This window comes from Sinohyriopsis cumingii, chromosome 8, assembly GCF_028554795.1.
Source record: "Sinohyriopsis cumingii isolate HCF-2022 chromosome 8, ASM2855479v2, whole genome shotgun sequence".
NCBI lineage: Eukaryota > Metazoa > Mollusca > Bivalvia > Unionida > Unionidae > Sinohyriopsis > Sinohyriopsis cumingii.
Window position 1 is genome coordinate 99,851,017 of NC_142968.1, and position 15,467 is coordinate 99,866,483.

The following is a 15,467-nucleotide window of genomic DNA, read 5'->3' on the forward strand; positions in this document are numbered from 1 at the left end:
TTTACCTCATAGAGCATAGTTACCCAGTGCAGTGTGCTATAAATAGAACACCTGTTACCTATTCGACTCCATACGCATAAGCCTGCCTGTTAACTGTCAAGCAATGTAGTGTATGTTACGTTTAACAGCAATTTTAACTATTTTACATTTTTGGTACACATCCATTATGTGTGGAAAAATTTAAGAGTAAAGTCTGATTGTTATAGCTGTTTCATTATTTTTCACAGAAGAATTTTTTATGTGCTTTAAAGTCTTGAGAGAACTCATTCACCGTCAAGTCAGTGAGACCACGTGACCAACTGTAGTTATTTGTCATGCTCAAAATTTACAATTTTTTTGTCTGCGTCTGCATCACTAAGTCATCTGAATTTGATAATTTATAAAAACTAATTGCTGCCTACATCAATATCACAGCCTTTACCTAAGTTATTGAATCTTTCATAATTCTAATCGTGAAAACATCATAAGTACTGATTGAAATCCATGACCTCTATTTTGGGGAGTGGAGATTACGAACCAGTTACTTTAAATAGCTGATATCGACCAGAGCATAAACAGTGACCACGTGATCTGACGTAATTGTCATTCGCAGAAATGAATGTAGTATTTAATAGGGGGTTTTCCCCAAAGGTGGCACTACAAAAACCGGCTTAAAATGGCTGATGTTTACAGCAAACATCAAAAGGCACTTACATGCGAATAGAGTAGAGACATCAAAAGGCGCTTCCATGCAAATGGAGTAGAGGTGTCCAAAGGTGCTTGTATGAGGTAAAGGGTTAACATTGGTTTCAGGGTCTTCTCCTGCCCTCTTGAGACTAGCCCCTGGTTTGTAACTTTGAACTGTTCTTAGCCCCACTCATAAAGTATATACACAATTACTTATCACTACAAGGGGAATTAATTAATGTAGTCACTATGAAATCCTGTTTCTATTCTTATCCATTACTCTCAAGCTACTAAGATCTCCACTCAGTCGTAGCCATGTTGGCCCAGTGGTTAAGGCATCTGGTACATGACCAGATGGGTATGGCTTCATCTCCCACCACTGGATCAACCCAGGTTGGCTAGCAAATATCTCATGATTTTTTGAAGAATATGGGTTTCTCCAATTTTTCTACTTAAATCTTGAAGTGTTTCAGGAAAAAGCATAGCAGTTAAATATTCTATGTAAAGCAAAGAATACAAAATTTAAATTTTAAATCATGTACTACGTATTGCATTGAAAACAGGAAACATAAAATCAACAAATATTTCTGGCATTTTAAAATGGCAATACCATTTTATTAGGGCTTTAGGAACTTGGATTAATTTATGTTTGGCAAATGAGAGTAAATAATTATTATCAATGTGTATCAGAACTATTCAACATTTTCAATTGCTTTGGTAAGCCTGATTTAAAGTATTTATCCAAGTGTCTATGGAATCGGGTCAAAATGAGTACTTCCAGTTCACGAATTTAGTTCTAGCCTTTTTTTAGAACATATTTTTCTCTCATTTTGGTGGTGGTAGAAGAGTTATATTTATACAAGTTTGGAAGGGATTTAAAGGTAATTGTTTATTCTTGATACATGTAATATGAGCTCAGGGTATGGTGTTCTGTGTGTATTTTGGCAACAGTGCACAGTGAGTAATAAGGCCTTGGTGGTGATCTGGAAGTGAAATCTGTGTTCTGTTTACATGCTGCAGGAACTTCGCCATGAAGTCATCTTTGAAGGTATTTTAAATTAACATATGATTTGTATTGATTTTCACACAGTGGAAAGGTCAGTATTGAGAAACAAACGTAGAGAACATATAGTAAAATTGTGTTCTATGTCCTTAGTCTTTGAATTTTGTCTAGTGTCTATAGTTAGTTTCTCTGTTTTGCCTAATGGCTATAATTAGTTTCCACATTCTACCTAGTGGCTATAAATAGTTTTGTGTTTGCCTTTTGGTTATAGTTAGTTTCTGCATTTTGCCTCATGTATATATTTATTTTCTGTGTTTTGCCAAGTGCCTTTAGTTAATTTCTCTGTTTGCCTTGGGGCTACAGGTAGTTTACGTGTTTTGCCTAGTGGCTATAGTATATTTCTGCATTTGCTTAGTGGTTTAATTGTTTTGTCTAGTGTCTCTAGTTAGTTTCTGCATTTGCCAAGTGTCTGTAGTTAGTTTCTGGGGATTTTTGTCCACTGGCTAAGAGAAGTTTCTGCATTTTGCTTAGTGGCAACAATTTCTGTATAGTTGCTATAATTAGTTTCTGTGTTTTGCTTAGTGGCAACAATTTCTGTATAGTTGCTATAATTAGTTTCTGTGTTTTGCCTAGTGGATTAGCTTCTGGGTTTTGCCTATTGACTTTGTTCTGTTTATGTGTTTTGCCTATTGACTTTGTTCTGTTTATGTGTTTTGCCTAGTGACTTTGTTCTGTTTATGTGTTTTGCCTACTGGCTGTAGTTAATTTTTGTTGGGCAAAGAGAGTAAACTGTCCATTTTATTAGGAACATCATGAATTTAGTTGTGTCCAGATTGTATGAGGAAGTCAGAAGGTTCGTATGATGACAAGAAAGAGTAAATGTTTTTAGTTTTGATCAAAGACACAAAGACACCACCTTGTTTGATTAAGCATAGCCTGATTTAAGTTCTGGTTTTCTTTTTAAAAAAACATTAAATGTGTAACAGGAAAGGATAAGGCACTGATTTCATCAAGGATTAGACCCAGCAGATTCCAGTTTCTAGAAAATTCTCCCCAAAATGAGATTTCAAAATATCTTGCTTATAATTATTTCAGAAAATATCAATATTGTTCTACAAAGAGGAGATTGTGGAAATGATGCAACATGACTTTTATGGTTTAAAATTCAACATATGGAAACATTTTTATACTTGATAAAAGAGTTGAGGAATTCCTCAAACCTGAGACATACTCAAAATTTCCTCTGAGATGAAGAAAAGTTCATGAGTTTATGACTGTATTTTATTCCTGGTGCCTGCTGAATTATCTGTGAAAAATAAAATAACATTACCAACTAAAGAACAAAAGAGATATTCAAAATCTCAATTTGAGGATAAAATTTTAAGATCTTTAATAAAACTTGGGTCAAGTCTGCAACAAAACACAAGTCCAAACTGAATTCATATCCAATGCATGTTTTAAACAAAACATGCAGCTTAAATTCCTGTAAATACACAAAACTCACCAAAAAGAACATATGTCCACAGAGGGCCACAAAATTTTCCACCCCTACAACAGTTTTTTCTCTTGTCCACTGTGCCATGGCCAGCATTGCTACAAGAATTACAACAGGACCTGCCCAAAACCTGCAGAAAAAATGGTTAAAACAGGAATCATTTATGAAACATTCTTCTGTTGATATCTGTAATGAAAACCTACATAATCAAGGGTTGTTGTAGTTGTTGTTGGATTTAATGCCATTTTTCAGCACACGATAGACCATGCATGGCGGCCAGTATTCATGGTGGAGGTTGAACCTAGGAAAACCCCAGGAAGAACCACCAACCCACGAGAGCTACTGGCAAGCTTTCTCACATAACCACATTGGCCAAGTCCTAGACTCGAACCCTTGCAGACAGAGGTGAGATGGCAGTGATCCATAACGGAGAGCGCTTTAGACCACTCGGCCACTCAGGGCCCCAACATAATCAGGTAAGTAATAAAAAATCTACATTAAATTAAAGACTATTACATGAGTGATATTTTGTGTTATAAAATAATAATATAATAATAATAACAGTAATAATATTATAATAATAATTAAAGAGGGCAACTCAGTTAAATACAACTAATCTCCCTTGAGGCCCTAAGGGAAAAAAATATGCATATTTTTCTCTCTCATGAAATTAACTATTTACAGGTAAGCAAATGAGATCATTTGTGAATATCTTCATGCAAATGATTACAATTATCCATTGGTTATAACATATTCGTACACGAACATAACATGAATGTCAGATTAATTTTCATGAGACAATCCAGATTAATGTTTGTAAGACAATCCAGATTAATGTTTGGAAGACAATCCAGATTAATTTTCATAAGACAATCCAGATTAATGTTTGTAAGACAATCCAGATTAATGTTTGGAAGACAATCCAGATTAATTTTCATAAGACAATCCAGATTAATGTTTGTAAGACAATCCAGATTAATTTTCATAAGACAATCCAGATTAATGTTTGTAAGACAATCCAGATTAATGTTTGGAAGACAATCCAGATTAACGTTTGTAAGACAATCCAGATTAATGTTTGTAAGACAATCCAGATTAATGTTTGTAAGACAATCCAGATTAATGTTTGTAAGACAATCCAGATTAATGTTTGTATGACAATCCAGATTAATGTTTGTAAGACAATCCAGATTAATGTTTCTAAAAACACATATGACCATGCTGATGAGCAAAAAGTTAAAAAGTTGAAACATGTAGACTAATTTTGAAAAACTGCTATAATGACATGAAAGTCTGTCATTTACATATGTATATAAACATGCATATATCAACATTTATCAACAAATATCCAATTACATTTATCTGCCTTATCTGTCTTTTGCCCATTCATACTCAGGTTTATGTAAACAAACAAAAAAGTCCAAATCCCAAAATGTTTTTTAAAGTGTGAAATTTGTTTTTAAACATTGCTGCAATGGCCTATCAATCTAAAAACTGATCATGAATGCAAATGTGTCCACTTAATTTCATCTCTTTATTAATTCATGGATTTCGCTTAATTATGAAAATAGGAATTTGTCAAAAACATCCAAGTCCACAGAGCAATTCAAGTACTAAGAATATACACATAACTTGCATGCTTCTAGAAATACTACAACAAACTGGATCAATATCAAACTGGATCAAAGAGATAAACATGAATACTGACAACCATTTTTATTTTTCTGTAAATAAGCAATTACTAGTATTCCTCTGTAATCTATTATTATAAATTTTTAAAAAGTCTTTTCTTCTCTCCATCTGTAAGAAGAAAATGATTTTAAAAAATCAATACTTGAAGAAACTATTCAGCATTTACTTTTCATAAGTATTTTTTTAAATTAAATGCTTCTGTATTATTTGTTTAAAGTGCTACAAGGAAACTGTCATTGATATCAAGGGAGGCAACTACTCTGACAAATCATTTCCTCTCAAGAAAAGAATTTGAGTTACGTATATATCTTGACGCAATCAAAATGTGAATAAAACTAAATATAGAAAGTGAATTGTTATAAAAACACAAACTATTCTTAGTTACAGGGAGTAAATAGCATCTGTAATGGCCCAAGAATCTAATCAGGCCAAATAAAGTGTGTAAAATTTAATGGCTACAAGCTAAATAGTTTTGTAATTCTGTAGTGCTACAACAAATTTGGGACAGAGCTGTAGATATACAGTAGCACAACAATATCTCCATCCCTTGTGATTTCAAAATGGGGGCTTAAAAGCTAGTTTTTATATCATTAATTAGTCAATAAAATGGGTTCATAAGTTTCTGTTGGATTCGGAACCCTATGGCACTGTCTTTGCTTTATGCAACTGTTACAGTATTAAATCAATTCTGCTGTTATAATGTGATTTTATCAAATGGGTTTTATGGTAAATTAAATGGGATGAACCAGTATCTGATTTCTTTAAACTTTTGCAATTTAATGAGCAAAAGGTTTAATGAACTCTTTTTTGCAAAATATATTTGCCATATATATACAACCATTATTAAATATTTTGTAAATGTTATATCCATGTAATTAGAGGGCCTGCATCTAGACAATAATGAGGGGTTTTAATTTTCATACGGGGGTGATGATGTTCAGAAGGAGTAGCTAACTGCATGAAGTTTGGGTCAATGAAAATTTACACTAAAAATAAAATTTCAGTTAATTAAGTTAATTGGTCCTCCAGTAATAGACTAGTAATTATTTTACAGCATTTTAAATTGTAAGGAAAAATTAATAATTTTACAACAAACAAGTATCTCACTCTATCAATGCCACCATACTTTCTATTTCTATTTTATTTAATCTAATTCAATTTATTTTATTTCATGTTTCAAGATGATCCCCAAATGAACAATAATTTATTTCAAAAGATAACCTTTCCTGATACTTTCTGTGATTTTCACTCTCTGGGTCAGTGTTCCAAAGTGCTCTTTGCCATAATCAATGAGTTCCGTTGTGAGTACTCTTGTTTTCCTGGTTTGCCATGAGATTGTTATTTAAATGGTGGCCATAAGTTGCAATATAAATCCTCTTTATCATTAATTTAAACCTGAATGCATTAATAATGTCTTAAAACTTACCCAAATCAGGATATTCCTTTTTGAATGCAAGAACTACAGACGTGTCTAAAAATACACCCCATATATTATTGATGCAGTTTTTGGGAACTCCTGTTTATCTCAAACATAAATTGTATAAGAAGATTTGATAGATCAAAGTCATGTTTTCCACATGAACTAACTTGACTTGGCAGGTGTGGGATTCTTTAGACTAGACTAGACTTCAACGATTTAATTATAAGTACTAAAACAATATATGACCGGTGTATTTTCTTAAGTGGATAAAAAACTTGGTATTTTGACAAGTGGCAAAGCTGAGTGAAAATGCCTGTAAGATCTTCATTCCTTATTCTGTTTATTTGTACATTCAAATGGGAATTTTTTGTGGGGTCTTGGCAAGCCTGCAGTCTAGTTTGGAAGCAGGTGGCGAGTCCAAGTTTTGATTGTCACTTAATTTCAGTTTGCAATCAACACTAATCAATGCCCAATTTATCCATCATTTTCAAGCATGATTGTGATGCAAATTCAAATTTCTACTGTATTACTATATTTAATCATGATTTTTTTCTTCTTAAAAATTAGTACTGCTTGTTCTGGAGTATTACAGGTGTACAATACTGTATGGGAAACACAGCAATAAGTCACTTAAGTCTACTTACTAAAGTCTCCATGATTCATGTAGAAAACTAATTATAAAAAGACAATTTGTAGTTTGGAGTTTGTTTTTAGGCATTTCATGATGGTACGTCATTGACTGCATAAATGTACTTCATCTTAATATGAATGGAGAAAGAGGAAGGAAGGAAGAGAGAAAGGTAAAGATGGAAATACAAGTTTGAATAGCATACATAAGGATACATATACATTTCCTAAGCAGAAGATGAAAGTAATAAAAGTGATATTGCCGAAGTGGCAATATTATTTTTCTCAAACTGATATATTTCAATATCTCAAAATATATAATAAATATCCATTATTCACTTTGAACAAACAAATTTCCTGTTGATTTTATGCTGAAAGCTACTGGCTAACAATATGTATAACAAACACAATTATTTATAGTATCCAGCACAATAATGTCACCTGTTTACCATTTATGTTGTGTTTTATGTGTAATTCACCAGGAAAATATCAGTAGTAAACCAGTCAGATGACATTTACCATTCATGTTGTGTTTTGTGTGTATTCACCAGGAAAATATCAGTAGTAAACCAGTCAGATGACATTTACCATTCATGTTGTTTTATGTGTATTCACCAGGAAAATATCAGTAGTAAACCAGTCAGATGACATTTACCATTCATGTTGTGTTTTGTGTGTATTCACCAGGAAAATATCAGTAGTAAACCAGTCAGATGATATTTACCATTCATGTTGTTTTATGTGTATTCACCAGGAAAATATCAGTAGTAAACCAGTCAGATGACATTTGCCATTCATGCTGTCTTTTATGTGTATTCAATGGGAAAATATCAGTCACACTGCATGCCTATCGTAATAGGAATACCATAGCAAGATCCGGTAGTGGGAAACACATTACAGATAAATCAGAAAGGACATTTTTATGGCTAATTATGTTTTGTTTAGATATACTTATCACATTAATGTTAGAAAGTAACTACTGACTCCTAAATCCTGACCTGCTAGAATGATGAAAAAAATTGAGCTTTCTACCTATAAAAATAGTAACTATAGGAAGAAACTCTTCAAAGAATGCCGTTGTTGTTGTTTCGGGTTTAATGCCATTTATCAGCACATGATACGTGGCAGCTATTATATTTGGTGGAGGAAGAACCTGGGAAGAACCACTAACCCACAGGAAGCTAATGGCAATCTTTCTCACATACCCATGCTGGCCAAGTTGAGACTCACATGGACAGAGGTGAGATGTCAGTGATCTGTAAAGGTGAAAGCCTTAAATCACTCAGCCACCCAGGGCCCCGTCTTCCTGGACCAAATATTTTTTTCACATGTTTGGTATTATTCCATAAATTCCCAATTTAAGGCTCATTTCAGCAAGACTTACAGATAATTCACAAGGATTGGCAGATCTGCAATGATACCAGCATCAGGCTTTCTGTGAAGAAAATAAAGTTTGGGAGTTACTGGGAAATTATATCATCTTGGACAGTTGGTAGATAATCTCTGTAATCTTAAAGGATTATGGGAGCAGACCAAAGTATGGATGCTTGTTCTAGATAACCCCATCCACTGATTTCTTGATCCAGCATGCCCCCCTCTCAGGAGGCTTTGTTGTTGTTGTGGTGTGGTTTAACGCCATTTTTCAGCATACGATAGGCTATGCATGGCAGCCAGTATCAAGAGGAAGAACCCGGGAAAACCCCTGGAAGAACCACCAACCCACAAGAAGCTACTGGCAAGCTTTCTTACATACCCACATTGGCCGAATCCTAGACTTGAACCCACGCAGACAGAGCTGAGATGGCAGTGATCCATAATGGAGAGCGCTTTATACCTCTCGGCCAGTCGGGGCCCCCTTCTCAGGAGGCAGTAGCAGACCAGAATATACAGATTTCTTCTATCATAGCCTTAAAGGTGAACTCTGTCATCTGCGCTGTAGGAGTTGGATTAATGAGAACATCAAAGTTGTCTCCACACTGACTGGTAGTGTCATACTCATCTGGGAATCCTTCCACATCAGCACAAATCATACCAAGTGAAAGGGAAGATGTAGAGTCATACTAAAATGTGTACTGCTTAATTTGTTCACAGATAAGTGGGAAATTGCAAACCCATCACCTGAACTTGTAAGTGACCAACCAGCATTGCTTGGGTTGTCAAAGGATATCAAAGGGATGACAACTATACAGACAGACTGACCAGGCAGGTCCTTGTCAAGGACTATAGATGATGAATGGACCAGCTAATTCTTATCAAAAGTAGCAATGGAAGGTCAGCCAGCTAAATAGACTGGTTGGGAGCCAGGAGAGCAGCAAACCACATCCACAGCTGACGTGGCTGACAGGTGAGGTCAGCAGAAAACCCTTTGCTATGAGACTCACAGGCACTATAGCCCTTTTTCAGTATGTCAATGAACTTATGCCCACTGGGCTACCAAAAGGAGGGATCAAATTATCCTGTCATGTCAATGTCAGTAGTTTACAGGCAGGGAGATATCTGAAAAAAAATAAAGTCCCCTGAAAGCTACATCTGTAACATGGTCTCTTGTATAAATCTTAAAATCAGAGATTCAAGTACCAAATGATTAGATGGCAAGATGTTTAAATTGATGGTTTCCCATTCTTCCTGTTCTAGTTGTCAGGAAGTGATTGTAACCAACAGCAACAGAATCGAGGGATGGGTAAATACTGCTGGAGCATCTCCCATTATACTAGCTACTGACCATAAATCTGGAAATCCAGTGACTTTCAGGATGTACTGATACCAAGCAATAATGTACACTGAAGAAGATTCAGTACATAGGTAGCCACCAAGCATTGACAAGACAATTATACCAACAGGTTGGAAGAAGAGTTTCTTCCCATAGATACTTTTCCTATAGCCTACATGGTATAGAGTTGGTAAAGATAAATTTATTCATATTTTCATGTGAGCTGGATTCATGAGATTAAGTGGAAGTTAATTCCTAACATTATAGTGGTTCACTAAAAAAATAAATGTGAATAACTGTATTCAACAGAAAAATGTAATTTTATATGATGAGTGTCATGGTGTGTGAAAATAGATGCATAGTACCACTAAATAGGGTTATGGTGCAAATGAATAGTGTTATGGTGTAACTGAATAGTGTTATGGTGCCACTGGAAAGGGTCATGGTGATGCTGATGAGAGTTATGGAGTCACTAATTATAATCATGGGGCCACTGGAAAGGGACAGGGTGCCACTGATTAGAGTCATAGTGTCACTGATTAAAGTTATAGTGTCACTGGTTAGAGTCATAGTGTCACTGGTTAGAGTCATAGTGTCACTGGATAGAGTCATAGTGTCACTGATTATAATCATGGGGCCACTGTAAAGGGATATGGTGCCACTGATTAGAGTCATAGTGTCACTGATTAGAGTCATGCTGACTGAATGGGTTCAATATACTGCTGATAAGAGCAGGCAAAATATTGCCAGTGACCTGGTTTTATCTGTTAACTTACATCATACAGTGTGGTTTTACAAATCACTTATCCAGCATGTGCCCTGGAGGAAGTTGGCCATGCCTGGATAAGTGTCAAGGTGCCATTGCAGATCTGCCAATCCTTATGAATTGCAGTGATGGCCTGAGGCTAAAATGGTCTGTAGACAACACTAATGTTTTCTGCATGGTAGATTAGGTAATATGTTCTTCAGAGGTAATACATATTGTCAAATTTTTTATGTGATTTTCATAAACAACGAAATAATAACAAGAAAAGTTACTGTCAGAAGACATAAATTCTTGCCTGCACATGTACAGCATCCTCTCTATAATGAGTTTCTTTATTACAGGGTCCCTGTTATAAGCCACACAATGTCATGGATCCTATTGTATTATTCCATAGTAAAATTATATATGTACTTCGTTATAATGTGGTCTCTCTATAAGGTAGTATATTCCATGGCTTCCAAGCACAGCATTATAATGAGGAAGTGCTGTATAATGTACTTCATTATAAGGTGGTCTGACTATAAGGTGGTATATTCTGTGACTCCCATGCAGAGAATTATGATGACAGTATTGTACTGATTCAAACATAAAAATGTGTGCATTTGCTATCCCCAACACCACCACTGACAAATATAACACTACTAACATAGCACAAACTCTCCTGCATTTAGTGCAGGTGAGATAAAAACAAATGCTCCAAAAAATGTGGTATTACAGTATTTTCCTTGCAATAATAACACAGAAAATGGAATTCAGACTGGTACTTTGAATAGTACACTCTTCATCCGATATGGAAATTCATTTTATTTTGCTCCAGGAACAAATTTTCATTGGTTTTACAACAAACCCTGAATCTGAAAACACAATCAATGCACATTATGGCCCTTTCCCCAAGCCACATATTTAAATATCAAATTAAAAACCATGAAAACTGATAACAATGAAATAAATACCCAGTATAAAAAAACATTTCAATCAGTTATTATAACCCTTCATTGCATCATCTCTGTTACAATTATTTATGTCGCAAAGGAGCTTTCTTGGACAATGCGTAAGTCTCAAAATTAGAGTCTGCAAATAAAACAGCTAGTATTATTTTAATTAACAAGAAAAACAAATGGCTATGTATCTAAATACAAGGAAATGCACAAATTCCTTACCAAAAGGTGTAGAATATGAAGAATGGAATGTAAAACATTTTCTTCTCTGGGTAATGCTTTAATGTGAAGAACACCGAATAGCAAAGCCAGATCCAGCCAATAAGACGCATGCAGATCAACCCATATCCTGGTGGACTTTCATAAATATATAACACTAGACCAGGGTCAAAAAACTGGAAAAAAGCAAATACATACCATAATTTTTAAACAATGGAATACACATATTGGGATAAGATACGATATAAATTATACTCAGTAATGGTCCAGTCAATGCTGACAGCCAAGTTTAAGTTTCTCTTGAAAATGTATCAATGTTTTGGAAAATACTGCTTGCACTTTTCTGAAGAAAAACATGTATAGCTAACACCTATCCATTCTAACTCCTAATTTTTATACATTTAAAAATATGGATATGAAAAATGAAATTGAGGAGGCAAAACAGAACAAAAAGCAAGCTTGAAAACACAAATGTCTTGGTAACCACTAATCTAACAGTTGCTTTGGGACACTAGTGTCAATGAGATAATGGGTTAAGTAAAAGTTACCAGCTTATGGGGTTAAGTATCTGTTACCAACTTAGGGACACTAGTGTTGACAAGACATGGAGGTAAGTATATATTACCAATTTAGGGACACAAGTGTTGACAATATAAGGGTTAAGTATATGTTACCATTTTTGTGACACAAGTGATGACAAGATAATGGGTTAGGTATATGTTACCAACTTAGGGACAGAAGTGTTGACAATATAATGGTTAAGTACGTTACCAACTTAGGGACACTAATGTTGACAAGACATGGAGGTAAGTATATATTACCAATTTAGGGACACAAGTGTTGACAATATAAGGGTTAAGTATATGTTACCATTTTTGTGACACAAGTGATGACAAGATAATGGGTTAGGTATATGTTACCAACTTAGGGACAGAAGTGTTGACAATATAATGGTTAAGTACGTTACCAACTTAGGGACGGAAGTGTTGACTATATAAGGTTTAAGTATGTTACCAACTTACGGACAGAAGTGTTGACAATATAATGGTTAAGTATATATTACCAAGTTAGGGACACAAGTGTGGACAATATAAGGGTTTAGTATTTGTTACCAGCTTAGGAACACACATGATGATAAGGGGTCAAGTATTTGTTACCAACTTAGGGACACAAGTGTTGACATGATAAGGGGTTAAATATATATTACCAACTTAGGGACACTAATGTTGAAAAGATAAGGAGTTAAGTATCTGTTACCAATTTAGGAACACAAGTGTTGACATGATAAGAGGTTAGGAATATGTTACCAACTTAGGAACAGAAGTGTTGGCAATATAAGGGTTAAGTATATCTTACCAACTTAGGGAAACTAGTTGTGACAAGATATGGAGTTAAGTATAAATTACCAATGTATGGACACAAGTGTTGACAAGATGTCACAGAATAAGGCAAGAAATAACTTGGTTTTGCCTTAGAATGATTTGACCATCTTTCGTTGTACATGCATACAACGTTATCTAGGGTGAATAACTGTTTTTCCAGGTAAGCAACTGTACTAGTATGTATCTCGATTAAAATTACTTGCGACGAGAAATATTAAAACCATGATATGCATGGTTATTTTACCCTGACTATTACTCACTCTCCTATGGATTTAAGGTAGATTCCATTTCTAACCGACACTGGTCGTTTTGGATCTTGTCAAGGAGTGAACATTCTCCATTGTGTTCTCTGGCCATAGGGGTAAGTGTTAAATTCATATTTCATTTGATATGTGAAGCTTATCCAGGTTTTAATGTCATATCATGTAATGATGCATTTACTATTAGATCTGAAGCGTTGTGAACTTTGAATTACAAGCTGCTATTAGAGTTTAATTTATTAGCATATATCTATAGATTTTTCAGTACTCATTATGACCAGTTTGGTTTTATTGTAGCTGTTCAGGCCTGTGTAGAGCTGTCTGAAGTTGTTCAGGGCTGCTTAGGAATGTCTGAAGCTGTTCTGAGCTGTTTAGGGCTGAATGTAGTTGTTTAGTGCTTCGTGCTGTCTATACGTGTGTCTGTACATGTGGTGGAGCCATGAATGTAGATATAACCAATACAATGGTGCTGTATGCTGTCTGTATGTATGTGTATACATATGTTTGTACATGTGGTGGATCTGTGAAGGATGTGAGTGGCCAATAAAAGTGTGGGCCAGCCCAATGACTCAGTGAAAATGTGTGGTTCACCAGTTTATGAATCATATGACTGTACAAGTGTCAAGAGGCATATGTTTGTTCCAATTGATGGTTCAATTGAGTACATTTTCAATTACATGAGATTATTTTGAATCTTATTTGTATTCCAGGAGATTATGTGAATCTCACTTACACTGCATATTATAGGAGATTATGTGACTCTACTTACAGTGCATAATATTATTTGAAACATATTTGAATTCCTGGAGATTATTTGAATCTTAATCATATTCCATATGTGAGATCATGTGAATCTCTCTTACACTACATGATATTATTTGAAACATATTTGCAGTCCATGAGGTTATTTGAATCTCACTTTCCATACATAAGATTACATGAATCATATTTTCGTTTTTCAACTTGTGAATGTTTGTGTAAAGTGATTGGATCAATCGTACCTTGAGAGCATGAGAGAATCATTGTATTTATAATATATATACATTTTTATTAATTCATTTTACAAATTTCCATCATCCATCACATTGTTTTTGCGTTATTCATTTAATCCAAAACCCACTCAGTTACAATTCTGTTACACGAGATAATGGGTTAGGCATATGTTATCAACTTAGGGACATAAGTGTTGATAAGATCAGGGGTTAAGTATATATGTTACCAACTAACTTTTGAACCTATTTGTCCTCTATTAATAAAACAAAAGTACATACTGTCCATCTGAATTTGGTGCAAGACTAATCTGGGCTTTCTTGTCAGATGAAAATAAACCAACCAAAATAAAATGTCCAAATCTCACAATAATTCCAAACTGCCAACAGTTTTCTTGTCATTCTAAAATCTTTCAAGTTAAAAAGTACATAGAACCCAATGATAGATCATTAAATCTGTCAAAATATTTCTGTGACTAAAAATCCTAGTGAGAGATCACTGTGCATGATAAACCTAATGAGAGATCACTGTGCATGATAAACCTAATGAGAGATCACTGTGCATGATAAACATGAGAGATCACTGTGCATGATAAACCTAATGAGAGATCACTGTGCCTAATAAACCTAATTAGATGATTCAATAGGTCAAAATGTGTCTCTGTCAGATTAAACCAAATGACTGTGCCAAAAACAAATAACGACAGATGATTAAATTGTCATAATGTTTCTGTGCCAAGTAAACCTACTGACAGAAGATTAAATCATCATAATGCTTCTGTGCCAAATAGATCTACTGACAGTTGATTAAATGTTACAGCCTTCTTGTGCTAAATAAACACAATACTGTACAGCATACAAAAATTCTCATAAATGCTAATTCCAAAATGAATAATTTATATCTGACTTACGGTGGGTTCCCAGATGATAAGAACTGCATATGCAACAATATAGAAGCAGAAAAAGACACTCAATTTAATGGTGCCACTTGTACTCAAGCGCCCCCTGGTGATCGTGTAACCTTTTCCCATTAAAATCAATAACAGGAGAAAAGATACAACACCAAGAGCTTCAAAGACACGACCTAGAAAACAAAGATATGGCAATTATTTTTGTGTCTGAAAATGCTTTTAACGCTGTCATCTAAGTCATCTGAATTCAAGAAAAAAATGATACATGTATATTGAGACATAACTGTACTAGAGAATGTGTGATATGTGATAGGAAACTAGGCCTGATCCTGTATTCACATAACTCCTTAATTTAAAAACCAAAATTAAACTATAAAAATAAATTTGTA

The 15,467-nt window shown here is 34.5% G+C and overlaps 1 protein-coding gene across 1 annotated transcript in view; it reads right to left on the reverse strand.

The window, feature by feature from the left end:
* Positions 1-15,467, reverse strand: part of LOC149794231 (transmembrane protein 145-like) — an 84,018-nt gene that overhangs the window by 15,394 nt on the left and 53,157 nt on the right. Inside the window, exons 8-10 of the mRNA XM_089968350.1 lie at positions 15,079-15,251; positions 11,540-11,712; positions 3,174-3,294 (exon numbers count right to left, since the gene is read on the reverse strand). Coding sequence (XP_089824476.1) covers positions 3,174-3,294; positions 11,540-11,712; positions 15,079-15,251 — 467 coding nt within the window. The remainder of the gene's footprint in view (positions 1-3,173; positions 3,295-11,539; positions 11,713-15,078; positions 15,252-15,467) is intronic.